Raw genomic sequence first — 26705 nt, 5'->3', positions numbered from 1 at the left:
GTCATAAACAGTGTCATGGTAAGCGGCTCAGTCACCTGCCCTTTCAGCCACTCGGTATCTTGGAAACTTCACGAAGACTTAAGGCTGATAAGACCCTCTGCTGGCAGGTGTCCTTGTGCCAGACTGGTGTAGACATCCAGGCCATAGCCTTCTTCCCTGGAGGTCCTGGGGATTCTACACTGGCTTCCTTTACTGTAAGGTATTTCCTGAGCTGAGAAGCCTCCCGGAAGTTGAGGCTCCTTGTGAAAACAAGAGAACAACAGCAGGAAGGAGGGCCAGCATTGCTGCCAGAGAGAAGTGGAAAAGAAGCCACAGAGGAGCAGCAAGGGGCAGCCCAGGGGTCTCTGCTGTGCAGTCTCTGGTTCTGTGAGGGCCTGTGGCTCTCCAGCTGGTCAGCCCACTGGCAATACTGTCCTCTGATCCTCAATAAACATATTGTGGGGCAGCTCTGTCCTGAGCAAGAATGGGCCCCAGATCCCATGGCTTAGCTGACATTAGGGAGATAGAGAAATTGTCACAAAAAGAGAAAGGGATGATGGGAAGGGTAGACTGTAGGGACCATAGGGAACTGCTTTAGTAGCATGGGGTATCTGGCTGAGATCCGGGATGGCCACCGGAGACCGATCTAGGGGCTGCAGAGGGCTGTGGTGGACTCAAGGGATGAGTGGGTTGGTAGATTCACTGCACTGGATCCTGACAGAGCTAAGGTCAGAGGTCAGGTCACTTGGAGCTATGAATGCCATGGCGGATAGGCTCCAGAGGCTATGATTAGGGAAGCTGCCCAGCTCTCTTGGGTGTTCAGAGGCCACCCTCATTAGTGACTGGAAGGGAGCTGGGAACAGAGTAGGAGCCAGGGAAGCCATACAGAGGCAGTACAGGGCTAGATGGACCGAGCAGGACCAGGTAGAGCCGAGATAGGGCAGAAACTGGGGTTCAGGGGGAACACGAGGCAGCATCTGGGGCTTTCTGCCTACTTCGCTCTCCAACCTGTGTGGCTTGTTCTAATCTAGGCCAGGTCCTTCTGCATATGCCACTCTGAGTTCATGCCAGCCCTGTGTTCTGCAGTGCGACTCCCTGGCCCAGACTCGAAAGACTCAAGTGGCATTCTGAATATCAGCGTTACCTCAGAGAAGAGACACCTACAGTGTGCAGGGCATCCCCAGATTTAAACACCGAATCATGGCTGCTGGAGACAGGGGTTGTATATGGATAAACAGGTAAGATGAGGTTTTAGGGTGCCCTGCCGTCCAGTTTGTCCAGGGTCCTGGCAAACACCCGGAAGTCTTATTGTCTCATTTTACAGATAAGGACACAGAGGCTCCTGGACACAAGAAAGTCTTGTCGAGGGTCACACTTAGCCCTCCCTGACCCCTCCCTACACAGTATGTATACCAAGGTGGAGGAACACAAGTTTCCCCCATTTAGTAGATGAAGAACTTGGTCTCATGGAGGGGAATACACTTCCGGGTACTGCATAGCCCATAGAAATAGCTGGGATTTGAGTTTGGGGTACCTAGGCCTCTGAGCCTGGGCCTCTCCCCAGCTTGTCTCTGCTTTGTCTCTGAAAGAAAGGCCTCTGTTCCTGCCAGCAGCCACCCACAGGGCCTCAAAGGACAATGGGACAGATGACTTGGGCCCCCGCCCTGTCCTTTTCTCTGTCCTTCTGATTGGCTGACTGTGGCCTCCAGGTCAGGCAGGCCTGCTGCTGTGGGTGAGAAGAAAGGAGGTAGCCCTTGAATGGCCTCATCTTTGTGTGCCTTTCATGGTGGTCTGCAGACTGAGCAGTAGTCTGTCTCCCTCCTTTCCTGGTCTTTTCATCCTCCTGACAACAGAAGCACAGAGGCCAGCCCAGCCCCCGGGGCCCCACTCAGTGGTCAGGAGGAGACGGGGGTTCTGTCTGATTTCTTTGCTTGCTCTAACTTCCTAGCCTGGTGTCCCGACACCTGGCTTCAGGGCAGGAGAGGCACAAGACACAGAAAAACTGCTATCCCAGCAGAGGCTTCTCACACCCCGGGTGAGCCTTGCTAGAGGCAGAGCTGCCACTCTGGACAGCCTGTGCTCAAGCTTCTGAGGCTAGCCTCCACGCATGCATTGCTGGCACCACTTGGCTGTGTGTCAGGCCTGGGCCTGCTGTTTCCTTGGAGGGAACAGTCAGGGAAGGGGATTCTGGTGTGCCTGTGCCCCCTCCCTAGCAAGCACTAAGGTGTTCAAGCAGCACAGGTCGTTGGGGTCAGAGTCCTCTGAACTACCCTCAAGGTGCATTTGTAGACAGGAAACCCTGACATGGAGACAAGCCTGGGTTATGTCTGACCAGGTTCCTCCTGGGCGTTACTGACCAAGCTTTAAGGGGTCCCAGGTAGGCTGCTCCTGAGCTGAGAAGGAGGATTTGTGCTGAGATCATGAGCTGCTGAGGATATGCAGCGTTTGTATGGGTCCTGGTACCCTCTCAGTCCTCTTAGTAAAGGTCCCAGCCCAGAGGACAGTGTAGTGAGCATGGGACTGAGGCACGGCTAGCGAGAACATCAAATTATCCTGCCACAAGACGGCTTCAAGGCGGGGGACATATTTCCAAGGTGGCGAAGAGGCTTGGATCTGGACTTCTATGGGATGCCCAGGCAAGGGGTCAGGGGGTAGCACTCTGCAGGGTCGGGGCAGAGGACTTGCCTTTAAGTGAAGGCAGCCCTCAGGAGATGGGCAATCCAGCTTGGGTGCCTGATCCAGCCACACCTGATGCCACACAAGCCTAGGCTTTTTGGCTCTACGGATTGACTTTGCTTCCACTAGTCAGTTTGAGTTCAGCTTTCTCGCATTTATGAAGGAGAACTGCTTGGTAGGAAGGAATGAGAAGAGAGAGTGGGAATGGGGTGGGTCTGGATGGGTGGGTCGAGCTGAGTGAGGTGCCAGTGAGGCACATGGATCAGTCAGGGCAGAACGATATTTTACAAATGGCGGCACATTCTGTAGGAGGTTCCTTCTGTAGGAGGTTCCTTCTGTAGGAGGCTTCTTACTGCAATGCATTCTCTTTCTTCCTCACCACACCTAGATAGTCTTGGAGGCAGAACCTTTGCTAGGCCCAGGCGGACTGCCTTGTGGGATTGGAGAAAGCAGCTAAGACCTCGGCTCACATGAGAGAGGGACTGCAACTGTACAGCCATGATGGTATCCCCTTGGGACTGCTGGTCTCAGCAGCAGGGGGCTGGGCGAGGTGGGTTCCTGGAGACTTCTATACCCCAAGGAGACCTAAGACCTTATTATACTTTGGGACACCTGTCAGACTTGGGACCTTCCACGTCTGAAGGCACCAGGGCAGCTTTGTGGCTGCTCGGTACATGTCCTAATATGTGTGACCAGGACCTGCTCCCTGGAGATCATCGGAGTATGATAAGTGATTATATTCCATTTCTGTATCCTTGAGGGATTTAGCACAGGTCTTGGCTTATAAATTATGGTTTAATTAATAAATGAATGTCTCCAAGTGTGTAAGTATTCACCATCCTGTCTTAGATTGGTGGGCAAGGTGGTTCCTGATGCACTACAGAATGTTCCCTTCCACCTACAGACAGACAGATAGCCTGGGTAAGACATAACACGTAAAAGAACAAGGGACAAGGCAGAAGCAAGAAGAGACCTGTAGTTCACGTGAGGAGCAGGAGATGCTCACAAGGCTTAGATACAAAAGACAATTTGCCGAGTCAGTGAGAAGCTCCTGAGTTCAGGTGACATAGGATAAAAATAAAACTTCCTCTCCCAGGCCTGGGGATTTTATCCCGAGGTATGAGGCTCTCAAGAGTAAAGTTGAGAAACTCGGTTCTAAGGAACCCATTCCAAAGTGGTTAAGATAGAACCAGGCTGTGGTGAAGACAGGGGTGAGAAGGCCAAAACCTTGCTTCTCAAGGACTCTTAAGGGCCTAAGCTCTGCCGCAGAGAGACTTAGAGCAAGAAATTGCCCAATGCACCAGAAACAAGAGACAGCAGATGTACAACACTTGTGGAAACTCAGACACCATAGCAATCCAAACACTAAGTCTGGTCGGCTGTCAGAGTCTGCAGAAGAATGGTTTCTGCGCCTCCCTCCCATGGAAAAAATCCTTGCATGCTCAACCTCTTGTATACACTGGCGTTGTGTTTGCACAGAACAGTCATGCATCATCACATGACTTTAAGTCATCTCTCCAGAGCTTTTAACACTTGGGATGGTGTTAATGCTGCATGCATGGCTGTAACACTATATTGTGTAGAAACAGCAACTCTACAGAGACACAGACTTTCCACAGATTGACTGTGGCATACAGAGGCCTTGTTTAATGGAAGACCAACTCTGTCTAAAAGTTGTAGAGGGTTGGATGGAACCAACACAGGACAGAGCAGGATGAAAACAGAAGCTTGGTTTGGAAAAGGACTAAACGGAAGTCCTAGAGATGGGAAATTAGGCTGTTACCTAAGAAAAGTGGCAGGGGTTGGTTTACAGCTGAGGACAATCTGGGCTCTGGTTCAGCTGGGTCCTTCCTCTGTGATTTTAATAAAGCCACCAGGGCCCTTAGTCAATAAAGTTCCTATCTTAGAGCACCCTTACTTAGCATCAGAGTGGAAGGTTCTATGAAAACTAGAAGCTAGGTCAGCTGCTTCACAGACATGCCTTCAGAGCACTTGGAAGTGTTAGCATGGTGTCACCTAGGAGGGCAGAAGGGCTCCCATTTGTTCCTCCCGGATGTAGACCCCAGTCTAGCACAGAGGAGGGAGGGGTGGTTTGACACTCCGGGACATCTGAATGCCAGATAACGCATAAGCAGAGATAGTGTGTAGTTCTCCCCACCCCCGCCACAGGCTTGTCTGTTGGGGTCTCATTTGCTTGGTGATGGGCTTTGGGCAGATGGTGGGCTCTTGAGAGTGCTGGCATATCAATATAATAACCCCTTGATGGATCATAGCATGGCAGCATTATTGAAAGGTGGTGAAAGAGATGTGGTGGGGCCTGGTTCGAGTTTAGAGGACAGTGGATCACGTCTCTGTGAGCTATAGCTGACCCTGGATCCTTCATACTCTTTCTCTGTGCTCCTTGGTGGCCATGAGGTGAGTAACTTTTGCTTTATGCTGCTGTTGCCTAGAATCAGCGGGCTCAAGTACTATGACCAAAACTCTTGAAACTATGATCCAGAACAAAGCTTTCCGCACAGAGTCTGAGTAACACCCCCTTTCCCCTGGGGTTGTAAAGCATCCTGTGGATGTTTGGTGGGGATGGGAGTGAGCAGTGGGGAAACCCATCTTCTCAGAGCCAACTAAGCCATGTGGCATCGGGCTGTGCAGGTGGGGCTTCCATTTTGCCTCTTACTTGGTCCTAACACATGTCTTCTGGTCTGTGATACAATAAGAATGGTCTTCAGTTTGGCTTTGAGCTCCTGTGCACTGTTGAGGAAAGGGTGCTTACCATGCAAAGCCCAGTTAGCTTTGGCCTCAGGAGATGAGCAGGGCTCTGCCTCCTGAGCCATTCATTTACCTGCTCACAGTGTGGCCTTCACACTGTGTCATTTGCCCTTTAGTACTCAGTTCTATCCTTCCAGACTCTAGGTTGCCTGGCCTTTCCTATTCTCTCCAGACACTTGGCGTTTCATCTGCGCTCTCCACAGCCACTATTTCCCCTTCCTTAAGAATGGAACTCTGATTGTATCTGGGGCTCGCCAGTACTATCAGTCACCACCGTGGGTGACTGCAGAGAATGACATAGACCATGCCAGTGAGATCCAAATTCAAGTTCTGAAGGCAAAGGCATAGGATCCCCGGGGGAGTGTGGTGGTTTGTATATGCTTGGCTCAGGGAGTGGCACTATTAGGAGGTGTGGCCTTGTTGGAGGAAGTGTGTCACTGTGAGGGTGGGCTTTGAGACCCTCCTCCTAGCTGCCTGAGGCAAGTCTGCTCTTAGCAGCCTTCAGATGAAGATGTAGACCTCTCAGCTCCTCTTCGCCATGTCTTCCTGGATGCTGCCATGTTCCTGCCTTGATGATAATGAACTGAACCTCTGAACCTGTAAGCCAGCCCCAATTAAATGTTGTCCTTTATAAGAGTTGCCGTGGTCATGGTGTCTGTTCACAGCAATGGAAACCCTAGCCAAGACAAAGAGCACATCCCCCTTGTGCCTAAATGGTGGGTGCGGAGCCGTAGGCATGGTAGCCATCCTATAATCAATGGAACAGCAGCAGCAACAAACACGTGGGGTAGAAGGGAGAACACTAGCTGTGGGGCAGGCAGACTAAATGTTTCTACTTTCTGGCTGCATAATCTCAGCTGTGTTTAAAATGGTATCTGTAAAATGGGGATTGAGACCTCCACCTTGTACAGCAGTTTCACGGATCCAGAGCTGCGATGACTAGGAATCTATGTTCTCTGCTGTAAAGCTCTCTCTTATGTTGTAATTGTTTTGATGCATAGACAAGTAATGGTGACTTTAAGGCAACGAGAAGGAGACCATTTGTTTCTCCTCATGGATGTGGACTTTATGTCAACCAGCTCTGATCTGTAGCCATCAGCCAAGCAAACAGGAAGCAACTATGCAAACATTTGGAGCTGCAGGAGGCTGGCCAGGGTCAGCCTCTCCCAGCTGAGTGCCTCAGAAGTCAAGGATGAGGCCCCTCCTCTGAGGACATAAGTTCAAAGCCATCCCTTTGGGCTGTCCTCCCCTGGCCTTGGTCGGATCACCATCTGTCAGGGGAGACCTGTCCTCATTGGCTCCTCTAAGCTGTCTCCTGTTCTTTGCCCCTCCTCTCTGCCCCAGCACAGCAGGAATGGGGTAGGTTTTTTGTTTGCTTTTTTTTTTCTTTCTGAAATGCAATCTGCTTGGGCCGTCTACGAGTCTGTGATTTCATGTTCTCTAAGGATTAGATAAAGGCTATGGGTGTCTGTTCCTTTCCCTCTCTTCTGGCCATGCTGACTTCTGTTTCGTTTCTGGAATGTGCTATGGTGGCCCTGAAGGCTTTGTTAATATGGCTCCTATTTTCTCAGCGTTTAGGGGACAGGCTAAGACTGCAGCAGGGGGGTTGGGGATTTAGCTCAGTGGTAGAGCGCTTGCCTAGCAAGCGCAAGGCCCTGGGTTCGGTCCCCAGCTCCGAAAAAAGAACCAAAAAAAAAAAAAAAAAAAAAAAAAAGACTGCAGCAGGGACACATTACCCCAGCTCTAGCATTTGTCCCACCTCAAGTCTGTTCCTGTGGAGGTCTCATGCTCTCTGACTGCAGCCTATGACAGAGATTTTGGTCTGTTCTCTTCACAGTCACTTGCCAGGTAGACAGTGGCCCAGAAGGTCCCAGCTGCTGTGCAGGTCAGGGAGGTAGGCCCGCTCTACCATGTGAAAGAAAAACAAAACCAATCAAAACAAAAAAACGGGCAGCAGGCACAGCCAGGCAGAGCCTCACAACTGTTCTGCTCTGCAAAGACTCCAGTCTGCTCCACCCAGGAGCAACAGGCTCAAGGACAGCTGGTGACTTGCCAAACTTACACATCTGTCAGCAACCTTGCTAGAATTGGAGCCTGGTCCTGAGTCTAGCTTCCTGCCCCCATCCAGCTAGCACAAAAGGTCACTTTAAATCTGTTTCCTCATCTGAAGAATGGGATCATAACAGGACCCTCTTCGCTGAGCTGTCCCTAAGGATTAACTGAAGCAAGCCCATAAAGTGCTTTTGCTTGGGGCTCACCCATACACAGTGTGCAGTCAGGGACCAGCAGGATCAAACTGAAGAGCCAAGAATGGGTATCATTGGTTGCAATCCACGAGTAACAAGTGAAAGGATTTCCTGGATGAACAGATGGATGGATAGATGGATGGACCGATGGGTGGTAGTGGAGTCCACAATAACTTAAGTAACGGAAGAATCATATGTACGAATAACTGAAGACAGGAATGAACATTAGAGTACGCAGTGGGTGTGTTCACCTAGGTTTGGGAAACGGGATCCCGTCCCAACTGCTCCCCGCCAGTTGCTGCCCCGCTCACCGGTAACGTCTAAGCTCTGCCTCCAGTCGCTGCACTTGGCGCTGCAAGCGGGGAACGCGCCGCGCCAGCGACTCCAGCTCTCGCACTCGGTGCAAGCTGCGCCGGACCGCCTGCCGGGCCTCCTCAGTGCGCAGCCGCACCTCCACCTGTCCTCGCTGCAGCCGTCGAGCGCGCGCCTCCGCCTCTGCCAGCGCTCCCTGAGCTCGCTGCAGCTCGTGCGCCGCCGCTTCCGGGATGTCCGACTGGCTTTTCCAGAGGCCGACCTACCCGCGGAAAGCCACAGTGAGCGACCACTGCAGGAGCCTACGGGGACATCCCCTTACACCACTCGTTGAACAGCGGGCACAAGCGGCTAATGCACTTGTGTGCAACATCCCCACCCCCAACAAGGGAAGCTGGGACAGGAAGTCCACACTCTGTTTTTTTGTATGGTGACCGTAATTTCTAGGCTTAATTCCTGCATCCAATGTGCGCTGCTCCTAACTCACTGGACTCAAAGCACAGATTAAAGAGCAGACTGAAGTTTCCGCCCTTCCTGAGATCTGTGCTCTGGCCTGTCCTTGGAAACTGGAGGCTGTTCTGTTATGTTTACTGCAGTGTTGGAAAGCATAAAGGAAGCTGGCACAACTTGAGTGTGAGAGATGGAGAGACCCTTTTAGCCAGTCTCAGGCACCCCACACACGACTCTGCGTACTCCGAGAGTTCCCTCTGCCGCGTCTGACGCAATCCTGGCACACATAAGAACCTCGGAAGGACACTTTGACACCTAATTGTACCCTGCAGCATCTAGGAGGCAGGAGACACCAATGTAACGCCACCTTCAGGTCCTCTTCTCATAGGGGCTCCTTTTCTCCCTTGGCTGGTCACCTGAGCAGCACTCAACACTTATCTGTGTGTAGGACGCGAGTGTTCCTTGACTGATCCCAAAGGCCAGGCTGAATCTACAGCTCAGTCAGTGGCTCCACCTCAGTAGCGCAGAGTGAGCTTGGCGCTCAATGTTAGCCATCGGGTGTCTTTCTCACCTGGGCTAGGGGCCTGCGGGTGAGGGATTCTATGGGTTTCGCTGACTTGGGGGAAGGATGATCCTTTCTGTTTTACGTAAACCTTCCTGAAGAATGATGCCTGCTGACCCATCACTATGTGACTGCCTAAACAGGCTCCTTCTAGAATTAGACAGATAGGAAGCTGGGGTCTTAAGGGATGATACATTGGGGTGAAAGTTGGAATGAAGAGGGTGGGTTGAGGGCCAGCTGAGGAGGGGGTGGGCCACGGCCCAGTGCCTATGTCTCCACCCCCGGCGTCCCGCGCACCTGAAGGGCCAGGCAGCGCGCGTCACTGCTCTGCAGCGCAGCACGTAGGTCCTCCACCAACTCGCGTAGGCTACTGTTTTCCTCCTCTAGATGTGCCACGCGCTCGCCATAGGCGCCACCGTGCAGGCTCGGTGAGCCAGGCCGGCGGCGGCGGCGCGGACGGCGGAGGCGGATCTGCGTCTCGATGTGCTCGCTCAGAGCTCCGCGAGGCAGCCGGGACCCCGCTCGACTACTGAAGTAGCCACAGAGGCGCGCGTGGAACTGGCGGAAGGTGAGTTCAGGAGGATCGGCCCGCAAAGCCAGGAGCGCCTCTTCCCTGACGTCCGCGTCTCCGCCAGCGATCATCCCAGTAGCCGGGTTCTTGGCGGCCACCTCCGTGGAGTTTGCGTCTTCCTTGGCCGCCTCCCCATCAGCGTTCAGTCCCAGGACCGCGCAGAGTGCACGGAAGTCGGCGCGCGGCAGGCGGCCAGCGCCCCGGCAGTCCAAGTGGTGGAAGACCTCCTGCAGATACTGGTCCAGACCGGTAGCCAGCACCACGATCTCGTTCTCCACGCCGCGGTCCAGCCCGTAATGGTGAGCCAAGGCGCTCAGCAGCCACTGAGCACGCCGCGCGGGCCGCCGGTATGGGTCTCCCGCCGAGCTCTCCATGCCTCGACCTCGGCGGCTCCTCTCAGTGGATCGGATCGGCGCCTTCAGACGGCCGCTCCAGTCCGCCGAGGGAGGGGCCGGACGGCCACCGCCGGGCTGGAGAGGCACCGGACTGTGGCCAGGCAGCTGCGTGGGCCGTACAGGACGTCTGTGCTTATCCCGGTGGGAGGCGCTGGGGCTGCGCGCTCTAGTAATGGCTTTGACCTGCGCTCCCCATCGCTCCCCATCGCATCCCCATTCCCATCACTGTAACCAGTCCCAGGCTCGGTTCTTTTGCCCTCTCCAGGCCTTTCCGCTATTGTCACCAGAGGCTGGAGCTCCTGCGCCTGCTGTTGTATTTTGCAATTCCCAACCCTGGCCCGGCAACCTGCCTAGAGTCCTCTGCCTCTTTTGCGAGGCCTCCTCTCCAGACTGCTTCCTAAGCTCTCCCGCCCCCTACCTAACTAGAACCGAGGAGCAAACAAACTTGGAAGTGGATGAAGTCAGAGTTATGGCGGGAGGAAAGTGGTTGTCCACTGCTGCCACCTTTGGGCTCCAGGTGGTGGCCTGAGTCCCTTCCGCGGACTGGGATGAGGTAAACAGGGTTGTTTGGCCACCATTTTCTCTGGCGTCCTAGAACTTGTTTATGGAAGATGCTGGACAGACCTGCTTGCTCTTGAGTGCTAACTGGTTTTCCTTTTCTCTTTCAGAGATGTGGTGTTGACTCCACCTGTTACCTGCCATGGAAACCTTACCCAGCCATGTTGGAGCAAAAGGCAAACTCCGTGGCCCTTGATAGGCAGATCTTGTTTTGTGTACAGCTCTGATTTTAAATATTAAATCTCAGTTGAAAAGTATTATCATTTCGTTTCCTCCATTATAGCACCCCAGACCAGCACTCTGTCCTTTGTCCTACACATTCTTAAGCACTTTGTCCAAGGCACACCTCTAACCGGGAAGGAATCAGACATCCCGAGCAGTTTGGATAGATGAGATTGGCTGCTCTTCTAGAGGACCTGGGTTCAATTCTCGTTCCTACAAAGTGGCTCACAACCACCTGTAACTTCAGTCCCAGAGAGTCCAATGCCCTCATCTGACCGCCATGAGCACTTCATGCCCATGACACACAGACAAATGGAAGCAAAACACCCATACACATAAGATTAAAAAGGGGGGAAATTTGAAGTAGTCCTTTGTGTAATCTTTTTGTTTGTGTGTTTGCTTGCATTTTTTTTTGTATTCTTAGATCATTTTTATTTAATTTTTTTTGGGGGGGAGAAAAATGTAGGTAATGCAAAACACTTTTTATATTAGAACAGGTGCAGATAATATTGAATAGAATATAAAATGTACATTACTTTTTGAGACAAAAGTACTTTTGACACCAAAGACATTTGTAGCTAAGCCGTGTGTTGTAACCGCACAGGAAAAGACTGGCATGCTCGCACTACCTAACGTCACGCCCTCTGCTGCACTGATAGAAATGTAAGAGCAGCACATTCAACACTTCCTTACTTGGCCAAGTGCAAGTGAGCCACTTAGGGCCTGCCTCGCCCTAGGCTTTCTCTTTCTCTTTCCTCTTCTTTTAACAAAAGATATATTTATTATATATAAGTACACTGTAGATGTTTTCAGACACAGCAAAAGAAGGCATCAGATCCCATTACAGATGGCTGTGAGCCACCATGTGGTTGCTGGGATTTGAACTCAGGACCTCTGGAAGAGCAGTCAGTGCTCTTAACCCCTGAGCCCTCTCTCCAGCCTTCTCTTTTTTATTTTTTAAAATATTTTATTTATTTATTTTTCTTTTTTTTTCTTTTTTTCGGAGCTGGGGACCGAACCCAGGGCCTTGCGCTTGCTAGGCAAGCGCTCTTCCGCTGAGCTAAATCCCCAACATTTTTTTATTTATTATATGAGTACACTGTAGCTGTCTTCAGACACACCAGAAGAGGGCATCAGATCTCATTACAGATGGCTGTGAGCCACCATGTGGTTGCTGGGATTTGAGCTCAGGATCTCTGGAAGAGCAGTCTGTGCTCTTAACCACTGAGCCATCTCTCCAACCCTCTCTTTCATTTTTAAAATTAAATTTTTATTTGTTCTTCGTGAATTTCACATCATGCGCCTCAATCCCAGTCATCTCCTCGTCTCTTCATATCCACCCTCTGCCCTTGCAACCTTCCCCCACAAAAGAAGAGAAAAAATAAAAATAGAAATAAAAAACAAACAAGCAAAATAACTCAAAACAAACAAACAAACAAACAAACAGAAGTCTCGTCCTGGCTTTCTAAGGAAGGTGTTGTCACATACACTTGCATTCTGTGTTACTTCTGAGGGATGCTCCACTGTGTGGACAGACCACATCTTGCATTTTTTTATCCATTAGCTAATGGGTGTTGGTGTTTGACTGTTGTGAGTGACCCTGCTAGGGATTTTGTTTGTTTGAGTTCGTGCGATTCACTCCCTGTAGGTGTATACTGAAGAGTGGATTAGTGGTTGTGCTGGCTAGGCAAAGCTGGAATCACTCTGGAAGAGGGAGTGTCAACTGAGAAATTGTCTCTATCAGATTGGACCGTGGGCATGTCTGTGGGGTCATTTTCCTTGATTAATGATCGATATGGGATGAGGGCCCATCCCGCTGTTTATGAGCCACCCTGGGGCCCATAATTCTGTATTATATAGGAAAGCAGACTTAGTAAGCCATGTAGAACAAGTCAGTGACCATGGTTTCCCGGTGACCTTTGCTTCAGTTCCTGCCGTGGCCTCCCTCAGTACTGCAGTGTGGTCTGTCAGGCAGATAGACCCGTTCATTCCTCCTCGGGTTGCTTTCGGTATCCCAGCAATAGGAAGCATCCTAGGACAGAGGGATCCTGTGGTAGTTTGATGTCTTCTTGAGGAATGGTCCCTGTCTTCCCCAAAGAGGCCTCCATGTGTTCTCCAGTGTGTCGAGTAATGCAGAGATGCTCTGCCTGCACTTTCTCCACTGCAGTGCCTGCTGCCAAAGTCTTTCTTCAGGCCTGTACCAGTCAGCTGGTACCATCACCGTAACAAGTACCCCAGGTGACTAGCTTTGTAGGAGGAGAGAGATTTATTTTGACTCACAGTTTGCTTTGGGGCCTTTTGGTGACATATATGAATGCATGGTGGTTAAAACGCCATACACTTCATGGGTGGTGTGGTGGTTTGAATAAAATGGCCCCTATCGGCCCATAGGAAGTGACACTATTAGGAGTGTGGTCTTGGAGTAGGTGTGACCTTGTATAACTAAGCTGTGCGCAGTGTGACTCACAGTATTGTTCTGCTGCCTTTGGATTAAGACATAGAACTCTCGGCTCCTTCCCCAGCACCGTGTCTGCCTGCACGCTGCTGTGCTTCTCGCCATGATGATACTGGACTAAACCTCTGAACTGTAAGCCAGCCTAAATGAAATGTTTTCCTTTATAAGAGTTGCCGCGGGGTTGGGGATTTAGCTCAGTGGTAGAGCGCTTGCCTAGGAAGCGCAAGGCCCTGGGTTTGGTTCCCAGCTCCGAAAAAAAGAACCAAAAAAAAAAATAAAATAAAATAAAATAAGAGTTGCCGTGGTCATGTTGTCTCTTCATAGCAATGAAACCCTAACTAAGAAAGCTGGAAAGAAAAAGAAGAGGACGGGACCAGGAGTCCACTGTTGTCCTTACCGACACAACCCAAGCAGCAAGCTACTAGGCCTCATCTCCTGAACTTTTTGTCACCTGCCAGTAGCAGCACCCAAGGGACCAAGGTTTTCACATACGTACCTTTGGAAGACATGGAAGTTCAGAATTATAACAAGGTTCCCCTGAGGCATACCCTAGATCCTACTGTAAACTTGTCCCCTGGACCTGCCTTTGAAACTTGTCCTGAATCTGCCTCCTAGGATCCTAGTGTACTGAGATCACTCTAGGCCAAGCTTCTAGCATCTCTCTGCTGTGCGATTGCTTCACCTGCTCCAAAAGCTTGAGTTTTATGTACATATATTCATGCCCTTGAATGCCTGTGTCCGGTTCTTGAGGGATGTGGTTAAATCTTAAGTTATTCCATGACCCTGCTCCTCTGCTCAGAACTCACTAGGGATGAAAGACAAACTCATCATCTTGACCCCAAGAATGGCACATCAGTACCTACTGTCCCTTTAACCTCTACCATCAGCGTTCCCTGCCTCAGGCCTCAGCATCTCTTCACTGACCCACACCTCCTTCACCTCACCTACCATGGATCCTATCAGCCCTGGCAGGAAACACCAGACCATGTGGGAGGAGCCCTGCCTGACGTGCTCACCCGGAACAGTATTTAACACAGCAGAAGAAACAGGCCTATGGCTTTTGTTTCAGCTTCTTCCCCACGGTTGTCCCAGCAAAGGGCATGGTAGCACGTTGCTTTGTGTCTGCTCCTGTGGCTGTTAGTCACAAATAATGCATGTCTTTTATTGGTGTGTGAGTTTTAAAGCAACCCTCACACTATGTCGTGCTTGAGCTTCATTCATGGCCTGAGCCGCGCTAGGCTGGAAACCTGGTGCTCCAACGGTCATCACAAAGTAGGTACTTGGTTGCTTTGCTTCGCACCAATTCGTATTGGTGAGTATGAATTCACAGCACCAAAAGGGAAAACTACCTCTGGAACGTACCTCCTGCTGGACCATGAAATCCTGGCCTAGAGCTTAATGTAGCCATTTAAGGCCAACATCTGGGCTGTGATAGAGTCCTGTCTTTGCGGACCAGCCCGGTCTCATGACAGTTTTGAAGGCTCAGCTTAAGATGCCACAAACACACTTCCTAGTCCCTTGCTGGTGACGGCACTGCTGAAGGACTCCTTCAGACAGAAGCTCTCCTGGGCCAGACAGCACTGAAAACCAAGCTTGTCAGCATCTTCCCATGGGCGGGCGATTCCCCCAGCCTCCTGCAGCTTAGTGGGGAAGGGTTTATAATGGCGCGCTGTTAGGCCTGTCTGTCTGTGGGCTGTGTTACTAGGCACCCCTGAAACAATCCCACTTGGATCCTGAAGGCTTTTGTTGGAGGTTCAAAGCATGCAAACTCAGAAGGTTTGTGAGTTCCTTTGTACGCGCTGGGGGTAGGGGGTTGGGGCGCCTGTGGGGGAAGGGTTGAAGTCCTGGCAAAGTACTTGTGAAGTCACTTCAGTATTGTTTGAGCTGCTTCCAAAAGTGCGCTGTTCAAAGTGTCAGTATGAAGTCTAGAAATACATCACGAAGCAAAGGTCACCCGAGATCCTGCAACCATCTAGCCGACAGTGTATTTGTGATGTGTTTATTCTAGATTTTTCCATGTGCTGAGGCGTGAAAGAATGGGGGGCGGGCGCTGCTTGAACTGCTTTGTGGTGGGGCTCACGGCACATCTGACACTTTGAAAGGGCAAAGTTCGTAAATTAAGAGGACAGCGATTTACTCAGGGATAGAGAGCGTTTGCTGGAGACAGTTACGACCTGTGTGGTAGCAGTCATTATGCTTATAGCCTGGGGACTGACATTAGCTAGGAGCTGTCAAAACAGCTCCACGGGATCCTGTGTGGCCGTCTATACTTGTAGACAATGTAGAGGCTGTCTTTGCAGATGAAGTCACACGGTGTTACATCTGTGAACTTCATTGGCTGAACCACTGGAGGGGAGGAGTAGTGAACGCTCAGAGGAAGAGCATGAGATGTCTGAGAGGTGATCTATCCTTGGAAAACACAATGCCTCGGGCCCCTAAGCCTTCTTCCTGGAGAGTTATCCCTCAGGGCCTGGAAGGAAACCTCAGAATATTAATTATTGTTATTAGTATGGCTATTATGCTGGGAGGTTGACCCAGGGCCTGGCACACGCTGAGCAAGCTCTTTACCATGGAGATACGTTCTTTTTTACTTTTTGTTTTGAGACAGGTTCTCTCTAAACTGCCCAAGGTGGTCTTGAACTCATGTTGTAGTCCTAGATAGTCTTGAACTTGTGATTCTCCTGCCCCAGTCTCTTAATAATATAGGATGACAGGCCTGTGCCATTAGGCCCAGCAAAATCTTATTTCTGATGTATTCTGGGTAACACTGATGTGCATTTAGGATAGGCTTTGGCCCTTTGACCCAGACCTATGACCTCTCACCCTGAGTCTGGGGATTATGGCTACTGTCCTTAGGTAATGTGATCAAAGACACTTTGAACTCTGTTGCCAGATAGCATGATCATGGATCCCTCTCTGTCTCTGTCTCTGTCTCTGTCTCTGTCTCTGTCTCTGTCTCTGTCTCTGTCTCTCTCTGTTCCCGGGAAGGACCTGTCCAATTCGGCTGTGCCTTCCTGCTGAGGTGCCTCCACTTTGCTGAAGCTGATCTCTGATGATGTGGCAGAGTAAAGCCAGACTTCATGTAGGTTTTATAGTGGGCAATACAATCTTGACACCCAGTAAGACTTGCTCCTGGTGTTCTTCAGGCGCTCAACTATTTAGCTAAGGAAGAAGTTGCTATTCACAAGTATCTTGAGGTGAAAAGAAAGGATACAGGTGTTTAATCCTGACACAGAGCTGAATTGACCAATTGGCTCATTATTGTGTGGGATCTCGGAAACATGAGTCATTCATCCAGGTCTCCACACAAGTAGCATGTATCTGTTTGCGCACTAAAAATAAAAATCGTGGTTTCAATTAAGCATGAAAGGACCCTTCAGCGGGAAATCAGAATCGAGGTTGTAGGTGGAGACCAAGGGACAGAGTCCCAGTGTCTGTTATGAGGGATGGAGTGGCTGACCTGCTCCTGCTCCTGTTGGCTTTAGGAGCTGCGTATCTCCTGTGTCTTGGTTTAGGGAGTGCAATCACTAGGGTGCAGGGGTGTGGACAAGGTGAATAGCCTTCCTTAAAGGGACTTGCTGCCATTCAGTGTCCACCCCTTCTAGTTTTTCTTGAGGTTCTGGTTTTCTGTTGGTTTAACCCGAGGGTTCTGTTTACTATGCAGTGTTCCAGAATGTTCTATCTCATCTGACGACCTAGAACAGTACGCACTGGGAAGCTTGGGACTTGCTTCCAGCTCCAACTCTACTGACTCTGCTCTGAGACTAAAAGTAGGTCATAGGTCAACTCCAACTTCACTTTCCGCAGCTACCAAATGTAGGCTAAGCTTCGTGCTCCCCTTTCTTTACTAAACCGGCTGATGGAACACTCCCTCACTAGAAAACCTACCAACCATCCCACCAGCCCTCCACATCCCCCACTGAGCATAGTGCTAACTCATGCCTGCCTTTGGGCCCTGTGTACCAAAAGCCATCTTGTCATTTGTCTGTTTTCTATGAACTTGTCATGAGTTTTCACCCTCTCGACCTTGTATGTGCCATTTCTTCTGCGTAGGCTGTTTCCTGCTTCCACAGCCCTGTCTGGTTTTCATTACCTCTTGATGTCCATCCCTGTCCCATCTGGTCAGTCCACTGTGGGCTGTTCCTCTTTGCCTCAGGCCACTTGATGTGCAGTGGCCTTCTGGGTCAGCGGCAGCAGCTGGGGTGCTTAGCCAGGGTGTTTCAGTGTGGGTAGGCTCTGCTGTGGCGTGCAGGCATTGGTGGCCGGAAGTCCAGACTCCAGTCCAGTGCTGCAACATACCGGCTGTAGCTGCTTCACCCTTTTAAGTCTGTAGCCTCATTTCAGAGGAACAGACCTCTCACGCTCTTTTGAGGTCTGAATATGTAGAGACCATCGTTTCCTTTATTTATCGTTTATTTAAGCGTGGGAGGTGGGAGTGGGCGGAGACATAGAGAGAGGACCTAGCAGGTATCCAGCTCAGAGTGAGAGTTTTTTAAATATTGGAACTATCTGATTCTTCCTTCCACCTTTTGCCAGGTCTGGTGCACCAAGGCAGAGCAGAAGCTGTGTGTGTTGTGAGAAGCCCCTGCCTGCTCGTCCCCCATTCCCCGTAGTGAATTCCTTGTTGAAATTTATACCCCCCACCACCTCCCCGAATATCTAGAAGAAGCAGGCTCCCATCAGAGCCTATAGCCAGGAGCCGAACTCAGCCGCAGGAAGGAAGCCCCGCCCCCAGCCGTAGACTGTGATCTCCTGGCAACCGCCTAACAGAGTCTTTTTGGGACTGTGCTCCCTTAGCGCCTGCGCTGAACTCCCCTGATTCAAGTGGCTGCAACTGTGCAGCAGGTGCAGGAGCCAACAGGTGTGCCCACTCACAGGTAATCCTCGGGCCTTGGGTTCAGCCTCTATTTCACCCCAGATACCCCCGGTCCCCGAGGCACCGATTTCCTGGCAGCTAGACTTCTGTATCTTGAAACCTGAGTGATGTCCAAGCTAGAACTCTTTGTCTCGCTTCAGGTCAGCTTCCCAGGGTCCGGTATATACTGGGCCCGCTCACTTTCCCCTCTGCAAGTGGGAACTGCCACGCCTGTGCTGTTGCCACATCTGGGACTCTGCTGCATGCTCTTGAAAGGAGCCGGATCTCCCATCTTCAGGTGCCTCCTGGGTCACCTGGATCCGTATGCCAAGAGCACCCCCTGACCAACTCCTGATTTCTGAGAGACGAGTTGGACGAGCTCAGGTTGGAGAAACATCAGTGATCCTTCCCTGCCAGCTGCAAATCTCGGGTGGTTCCTTCACCTATTCCTTCTCTCCATCCATGGAGCACTCACTGTGTAGCAGACCTCTGCAAGCCTGGGACATTGGAGACAAGACAGAGATGGGACTGGGAGGGCAGGCCTTCCTGCACCAGGTAGATTTACTCCTGGGATCTTTGCTGTCTCCCACCAGGACCATTCTAGTGCTGTGCGACATGGCCCTGCAGGCATGGGACTGGGAGGAAGAGGAGAGAGCAAGCACGAGGCCCCTCTCCACGGCCAGTGATTACCACTCAGCGAGCGAATGTGAGACGGAGGAGTACCCGAAGTCCAGGACCCCAGGCAATGAGTGGGACTCTGAGGACCAGTTCAGCAGCCTGCATTCCTCAGAGGGGCCTGCCTGCATCTCTAACTCTGATGTGCCCCAGGTTGTCCCCTGCAAATTCGTGATTTCACTGGCCTTCCCCTCACTACTGGGTAGGTGGTAAGGAAGAGCTTTGCCCCTGAGCAAGGTGGGACACGACTGGCTTCCCCTGGGAGCTGAGGGCACACCCCTGCCTCTTTCCCTCTGCCTGTCCCTCCCATGCTAGAGTACTTAGCGTCAATCGAGGGAGAGGTCAGAAAAAGGACAGAAAATTTGGGCCTGGCTATTGGCTAGGCACGGAGGTGATAGTGGGAATTTCACTTAGCCCACTCTGAGGCCACAAGAAACAGGTCACACTCCTCCCCTCCTTTCCTCTCCTCCCTCCCCTTCCCCTCCCCTCCCTTTCCCCTCTCCTTCTCTCTTCCTTCCCCTTGTATTCCCCCTCACCTCTCCTCTCCCTTTCCCTACCTCAGCTCAACAAACCCTGCAAAAGTTACAACTTGGTTCTCATACACTATTACCTAATGCCTTGCTTAAAATACATCCCAGACTCATTGGCCAAAATCTCTTGAGTCAAGAGGTATACCAATTTAGTAGTGTAGCAGACTCACTGCTCGCAAGCAGGAGCCACATAGGTTCCTCATCAGGGTGCCTCATCAGTGGCCTGCCTTCCTCTGTTCCAAGCCTTTAGTTTTAATTCTTGCTAGATGTACTACTCCGGACACTGACTGTCTGTGGACAGGCACGAACCTTTGATAGTTTATCTTGATTGCCACCCTGATGGGCTGTCAGATCATGGAAACAAATGGCTGGGTATATGGGTGAGGGATTGTGTAGGTTAGGTTGAGGTGGGAAGACTAACTCTAAATGTGGGCAGCGTTATTCTGCGAGCTGCAGGCAGGAAGTGAATGAAGAGGAGAAGGAGCCGAGCAGCTTCTTCCCCCTTTGGTGGCTCCTGCGACCATAGCTTCCCCATCATGTGTGAAGCACATCCTCTGGAACTGTAGGCTAACGGAGGAGTCTCCTCAGCATGCTGCCCTGTGGGCGTCTCACACAATGAGAGCAGTGGCCAATGCACAGAGCGCAGTCTGCCTCTCTGATTAACTTTCTTGTTAGAGCGAGCCACATGGTTGAGCAGGGGGCAGAAAACAGTGCTTTAGCTCGTGATTCTTCCTCCCTCCCTCCCTCCCTCCCTCCCCTCTGCTGAGTATCCCGTTTGATTGGTTGCAGCCTTTCCTTGCATTCTGTCTTGTTAGGTATTTGACTTACACTCACTCTTATCTGCTTGGTGATTCAAACTTTGTCCTTGCTCGGTGACCTCCTTTTGCCATAGGTGCTTTTTTCCATCCGCCTAAATCTTGGGCCTATTAATATCAAACAAAAGAAGCTGGAAGAAATTATCCGGCGGAAAGCAGCCACGGAGACTAGTGTTAGTCGAGCAACGCTTGCAGCTCGAGTCTTAGGCGGGCCAATCTTAGCATTTTCACCAAGGGCATTTGCAGAGCACGTCTTCAGAATGTCACAGAACTCTTGACCCACTCTAGCTGGAAACCATTTCTAGGTTCATTACTCTCTCCTTTGTCTTGGTTTCTTTTTCTATTGCTGTGATAAAATGCCCAGACAAAAGCAACTTCTTTTTTTCTGACTCACAGTTCAAGGCCCATCAGGACAGGCCCAGTGTCCCAGTGGGGGGAGCCTGAGGGAGCCATTCACATCGCATTCATGGTCAGAAGCGGGGGGGGGGGTGGGATATGAATGACTGCTGTTGGTAAGTTCCCTTTTCTATTTCTTCAGCCAGGTATCCCAGTTAGGGAATAGTGCCGCCCATAGTGGGCTTGCCTTTCCATTTCAATTACATATGCCCAGAGGCCCATCTCCCAGCTGATATAATACAAATATTAAAAGGGGATTTATTAGATTGGTCTGCAGAATATGGTCTGAATCGTCCAATGGTGGCTGTTTTATACTAGAGAGAAACTGGGAATATGGTAGTTGTTCGGTCCAAAGGGTTGTGTGTCTGAGCAGTCCTAATTGGATGTTGAAGGCCTGGAGCATTCTGAGAGAGCTGCTGGTCTTCAGTCTATGTTAGAATTCTGAAGAGCTTGGTTCTAATATTGGTGAAGGAATTGCCACAGCATCAGGGAGATGAACTTGCCAGGGAGAGCAAGAGCAAGGAAGCAAAAAGCAAAGTTTTCTTCTCTGTCCTTTTATCTGGGCTGCTACCAGAAAGCGCGGCTCAGATTTGGGGTGTATTTTCCTGCTTCAAATAATCTAATAAAGAAAATCCTTCAGGAGTGCCCAGTCATCAGGTTGATGAGCAAGATTAGCCATCACAACACCCTTGGTATCTAAGCATGTATACGAACATGTGCATATATATATATATATATATATATATATATATATATATATCACATACACACACACACACACACACACACACACACACACATATGCTGGGTTCTGAGAGTTCCACAAAACATACAAACACTGATCTCAGTCAGCAGTCAGACAGGGATGGTTTTTTGAACACACACTTTAATTCTGATTGATCAGAGCCATAGCTCAGAATTCAGGGCTGAGGCTACAGCCTCGAACTTTTCTCAGGGCTGGCTTATAAAGGAAAAAAAAACTACAATGAGCTCATGTGCAGGTGCAGGAAGTGCTGCCCAGTGGTTGGCTCTGACTTAAGCTACTTTGGCTAACTAGACAGAACGGCGCTAACTGACCTTTATCCTGATTGTTCCTAAGTGGAGCGTATGGTTGTGGGATTTCTTAAGATTAACAAACCTCAGAACCTACAGAACATAGCAGGGTATGTGGTAAGCAGGATCCTGCTTTGAGTCAAATTATTTTTCTGTCAATGACTGGCAGGCATGTTATAGCAACTCTGTGGAACAGCTGGCAGGCATGGAACAAAATGGCTACAGCTATGCTGGAGACTCTCTCTCTCTCTCTCTCTCTCTCTCTCTCTCTCTCTCTCTCCATCCTCCAATCCTACTCTATCACTTGCTTTTAAAAATTGACACCTAGGGCCAGGTGTGGTGGTAAACATCTTTAATCCTAGCACTCAGGAGGCAGAGGCAGGCAGATCTCTGTGAGTTGGAGGCTAACCTGGTCTACAAAGTGAGTTCTAGGAAATCTAGAAATGTTACATAGGAAAATTCTATCTTGAAATCTTTTTGACACCTTAAGATACTGCAACTAAACAAGTGCTCCACACTGAGCCCCACTCCAGCCCTGTCCTCCTGTCCTCCTCACAGTTGTGAGTATTTGACTTTCAGTTTCTCCTCTCTCTCTCTCTCTCTCTCTCTCTCTCTCTCTCTCTCTCTCTCTCTCTCTGTGTGTGTGTGTGTGTGTGGCCTGAAATTGAGGTAGATTTGCCTGACAGTGAGTCCCTCGGATCCTCCTGGTCGTGACTCTCAGCCCTGGGATCACGAGTATATGCTGCCATGCCTGGATGTTTTTTAAGACTAAGGTCCTCATGGTTGTATGGCAAGCATTTACCAACTGAGCTACCTCTCCAGCCCTGGCATAGACTTTTTGTTTTGTTTTGTTTTGTTTTGTTTTGTTTTGTTTTGTTTTTTTGTGACAGGGTCTCACTATATTGCTCTGGCTGTCCTGGGACTTACAACTCACAGGCTGGCCTCAAATTCACAGAGATTTGCCTGTCTCTCCTTTCAAACGCTAGCACTAAAGGCAATCACCACAACACCCAGTCTAGACATTCTATATATACATTTTTTATGTATACATTCTTATATATACAAATAGGTGGTCACTTCTGAAAGGAAAGGTATCAGCTCAGGACCCCCAAGTCCTTGTTCTCAGCACAAAGGAGAAAGAGGGCAGGGACAAGGGACAAAGAAGGAGATAGAGGAGGAGGGAGAGGGGGAAGGGCATTTGCCTTGGAGGACAAAGGGCTGCCTCTGGGTAGAGAGGAGACAGAGATGGCACACAGGAAAAGGGCAGTTTATAAAGGCACAAGGGGAAACCCCCTTGTTAGGATGAGGTGCTTTGACTGTGGGACTTCAAAACTTTGATAGCTGGACCTTGGTGGTCAGCCTCAAGAGGAGGAAGTGGATGAGTAAAAGACTAGCCCTTGGTGGCTAGTTTTAAGAATGTAATCTAATGACTTCTAGCAAGGCAGAGGGAATGGGGGAGAAAACTATCTGCAACAGTAAAAGAACTTCTGGGGAAATCACCATCTCTGAACTCAAGCAGTATTACAGAGCAATTGTGATAAAAACTGTATGGAATTGGTACAGAGACAGGCAGGTAAATCAGTGGAACAGAACTGAAGACCCAGAAATGAATCCACACACCTATGGTCACTTGATCTTTGACAAAGGAGCTAAAACCATCCAGTGGAAAAAAAGATAGCATTTTCATCAAATGGTGTTGGCTCACCTGGAGGTCAGCATGTAGAAGAATGCAAATAGATCCATTCTTATCTCCCTGCACAAGGCTCATGTCTAAGTGGATCAAGGACCTCCACATCAAACCAGATACACTCAAACTAATAGAAGAAAAAGTGGGGAAGAGCCTTGAACACACGGCACTGAGGAAAATTTCCTGAACAGAACACCAATGGCTTATGCTCTAAGATCAAGAATTGACAAATGGGACCTCATAAAATTGCAAAGTTTCTGTAAGACAAAGGACACTGTCATTAGGACAAAACGGCAACCAACAGATTGGGAAAAGATCTTTACCAATCCTACATCTGATAGAGAGCTAATATCCAAAATATACAAAGAACTCAAGAAACTAGACTCCAGAGAATCAAATAATCCTATTAAAAATGGGGTACAGAGGGGTTGGGGATTTAGCTCAGTGGTAGAGCGCTTGCCTAGCAAGCACAAGGCCCTGGGTTCAGTCCCCAGCTCCGAAAAAAAGAAAAAAAATGGGGTACAGAGCTAAACAAAGAATTCTCAGCTGAGGAATATCAAATGCCTGAGAAGCACCTAAAGAAATGCTCAACATCCTTAGTCATCAGGGAAATGCAAATCAAAACCCTGAGATTCCACCTCACACCAGTCAGAATGGCTAAGATAAAAAACTCAGGTGACAGCAGATGCTGGTGAGGATGTGGAGAAAGAGGAACACTCCTCCATTGTTGGTGGGATTGCAGACTGGTACAACCATTCTGGAAATCAGTCTGGAGGTTCCTCAGAAAATTGGATATAGTACTATCTGAGGACCCAGCTATACCTCTCCTGGGCATACACATCAAATGATGCTCCAACATATAACAAAGACACATGCTCCACTATGTTCATAGCAGCGTTAGTTATAATAGCCAGAAGCTGGAAAGAACCCAGATGCCCTTCAACAGAGGAATGGATACAGAAAATGTGGTACATCTACACAATGGAGTACTACTCAGCTATTAAAAACAATTGTTTCATGAAATTCATAGGCAAATGAATGGATGGAACTAGAAAATATCATCCTGAGTGAGGTAGCCCAATCACAAAAAAGCACACCTGGTATGCACTCACTGATAAGTGGATATTAGCCCAAAAGCTCGAATTACCTAAGATTCAATCCACAGACCACATGAAGCTCAAGAAGAAGGACAACCAAAGTGCAGATGCTTCAGTCCGTCTTAAAAGGGGGCACACAAATATTCATAGGAGGAGATATGGAGACAAAGTTTGGAGCAGAGCCTGAAGGAATGGCCATGCAGAGCCTGCCTCACCTAGGGATCCAGCCCATATATACACAGCCATCAAAACTAGACAGTATTGCTGATGCCAAGAAGTATATGCTGACAGGAGCCAGATATAGCTGTCTCCTGAGAGGCTGAGCCAGAGCCTGACAAATACAGAGGTGAATGCTCACAGCAAATCACTGAACTGGGAATGGGGGTCCCCATTGGAGGAGTTAGAGAAAGGATTGAAGGAGCTGAAGGGGTTTGCAATCTGGTAAGAACAACAATACCAACCAACCAGAGCTCCCAGGGACTAAACCACTACCCAAAGACTACACATGGACAGACCCATGGCTCCAGCTGCATATGTAGCAGAGGATGGCCTTGTTGGGCACCAATGGGAGGAGAAGCCCTTGATCCTGCCAGGGTTTGACCCCCCAGAGTAGGGGAATGTCAGGGTGGGGAGGTAGGAAGGGGTGGGTGGTTGGGGAGGGGGAACACCCCATAGAAGAAGGGGGAGGAAGGATAGGACAGGGGGCTTATGTATAGGAAACTGGGAAAGGGAATAACATTTGAAATATAAATAAAAAATATCCAATAAAAACATTAAAAACAAAACAAAACAAAATGAAGCAATGTGTGCTATTCCAGTGGTATAATGGTGGAGTCAGTAGGTGTGCCCAGGCCAAACAGTGGGGCTGGACACAGGGATGGTGGCCAAAAATGGAGTGCTGAATTTCTGCTGCACGTGCTTAAAAATGCAGAGAACAATGCTGAACTTATGGGTTTACACATAGATTCTGTAGTCATTGAGCACATCCAGGTGAACACAGCACCTAAGGTGTGCCAACGAACCTACAGAGCTCATGGCCAGATTAACCCAGCCATGAGCTCCTCTGCCACATCGAGATGATCCTCACTGAGCAGGAACAGATTGTTCCAAAGCCAGAAGAAGCAGTTCCATGAAAGAAAAAGATATCCCAGAAGAACCTGAAGAAACAAAACTCATGGCCCAGGAATAAATTCAGCAAAAAATAAATTCAGATAAAGGTCATTTAAAAAAAATGCCCTACAGGCCTGCGTATAGCTGGGTCTTAGGATGGCATTGTCTCAACTGAGCTTCCCTCCTCTCAGATGCCTCTAGCTTGCTTCAAGTTAATGTAAAACTAGCCAGCACATGAACCTTACAGGAGGTCTCAATGCCTACAAGAAATTGGCCAGTGGCTCCTTGTTCCACACTGCCTGAGGTCTGTGGCAGTGCCAGAGTGAAACAGGGGCTAGTGGGGGTTAAAGACCTGAACTCATAAAACTGCAGCTTGGGCCTGCAGTGGGGCAGTGTTAATGTGTCTAGCATGTTCCAGGCCTGGGCTCTATCTCCAGTGCTAAAAGACCAGAGAGAAACAGCCCAGCCTGGAAGCAAGGAAACAACCCCCACCCCAAGATGCAAAAATAGAAACAAATAAATAAACAAACAAGCAAATAAACAAACATCACCCAGAAACCAGAAACAAAACACAAATGAGAAAAACCTAGCTTTAAAGGTAGTCATGTTTGAGGGTTCGGGTGATGGCACACACCTTTGGTCCAAGCATTTGGGAGGCAGAGGCAGGTGGATCCCATGAGTTTGAGGCTAGCCTGGTCTACAGAACAGCTAAGGCAGCATAGTGATACATCTTGTCTAAAGAGATAGAGGGAACAGATGAGAGACCGTCACATGTAAACGCTTTGTCCTCATTATTTTTTCTTTTGCATTTAAAAATAGCTATATTTGGGTTGATATGTGTGGAAAGCTGGGTTTGTAACTAAAGTACTTGGGAGGCAGGAGGGTCACTTGGGTGCAAGGACCCAAGACCATCCTGGGAACCTTGCTGAGATCATGTCTCAAAACAAAATCAGCCAACTGAACAAATGATTCTCAAATATATGTGCGGTTCCTAAATGCTTTCTTATGGTAGGAAAAGACCCAACCCAAAGGCTCATTTAAGCTCAAGGCAGACTACGCTGGTCCCTCGGGTTCTGGCTTCTGACTGAGCCCACCCTGCCTCCTGTACCTCATCAGCCTGTCTACCTGATACAGGCAGCATCACTTATGAACTTTTCCTAGTCTGTATCTGGATGGTCTCTATCTGGATGACCGCCATCCTTGTTCCTACAAGACTCTGCTAAGAGGTCCTGGGAAGTAGGTGCTCAGATAGACATTGCTCAAAGCACCTCAGATCCCTGTTCATGCTGCTACCA

The 26705-nt window shown here is 49.6% G+C and overlaps 2 protein-coding genes and 1 long non-coding RNA gene across 13 annotated transcripts in view; 2 read left to right on the top strand and 1 right to left on the bottom strand.

The window, feature by feature from the left end:
• Efcc1 (EF-hand and coiled-coil domain containing 1) overlaps window positions 1-10228 on the bottom strand; it is a 32929-nt gene extending 22701 nt beyond the window's left edge. Inside the window, exons 1-2 of one of the 2 annotated variants that reach the window (XM_006236855.4) lie at window positions 9289-10228; window positions 7979-8241 (exon numbers count right to left, since the gene is read on the bottom strand). In XM_006236855.4, the coding sequence (XP_006236917.1) occupies window positions 7979-8241; window positions 9289-9936 (911 nt within the window). In that variant the 5' untranslated portion in view covers window positions 9937-10228. The remainder of the gene's footprint in view (window positions 1-7978; window positions 8242-9288) is intronic. The other variant, NM_001163921.1, reaches the window with a different exon arrangement.
• Window positions 9725-10772, top strand: LOC100910604 (uncharacterized). 2 transcript variants are annotated; one of them, XR_145950.3, is made up of 3 exons: window positions 9725-9861; window positions 10223-10510; window positions 10626-10772. It is a non-coding gene; the product is annotated as an uncharacterized LOC100910604 (long non-coding RNA). The 2 variants fall into 2 exon arrangements; XR_010065870.1 differs by lacking the exon at window positions 10223-10510 and having other exon boundaries at window positions 9726-9861.
• Window positions 10773-16854: 6082 nt separating this feature from the next.
• The window catches only part of Cfap92 (cilia and flagella associated protein 92), a 55032-nt gene continuing 45181 nt past the window's right edge, over window positions 16855-26705 (top strand). For 4 of the 9 annotated variants that reach the window (XM_039108729.1, XM_017593016.2, XM_039108726.1 and 1 more), the window contains exons 1-3: window positions 16855-16962; window positions 17729-18069; window positions 18641-18924. In XM_039108729.1, the coding sequence (XP_038964657.1) occupies window positions 18663-18924 (262 nt within the window). In that variant the 5' untranslated portion in view covers window positions 16855-16962; window positions 17729-18069; window positions 18641-18662. Of the gene's footprint in view, window positions 16963-17728; window positions 18070-18208; window positions 18432-18640; window positions 18925-26705 lie in introns of those variants that run through there. The other 5 variants (XM_039108727.1, XM_063285337.1, XM_063285338.1 and 2 more) reach the window with 5 other exon arrangements.

This window comes from Rattus norvegicus, chromosome 4, assembly GCF_036323735.1.
Source record: "Rattus norvegicus strain BN/NHsdMcwi chromosome 4, GRCr8, whole genome shotgun sequence".
Classification (NCBI taxonomy): Eukaryota; Metazoa; Chordata; class Mammalia; order Rodentia; family Muridae; genus Rattus; species Rattus norvegicus.
This window is presented reverse-complemented; position numbering and strand designations above follow the sequence as displayed.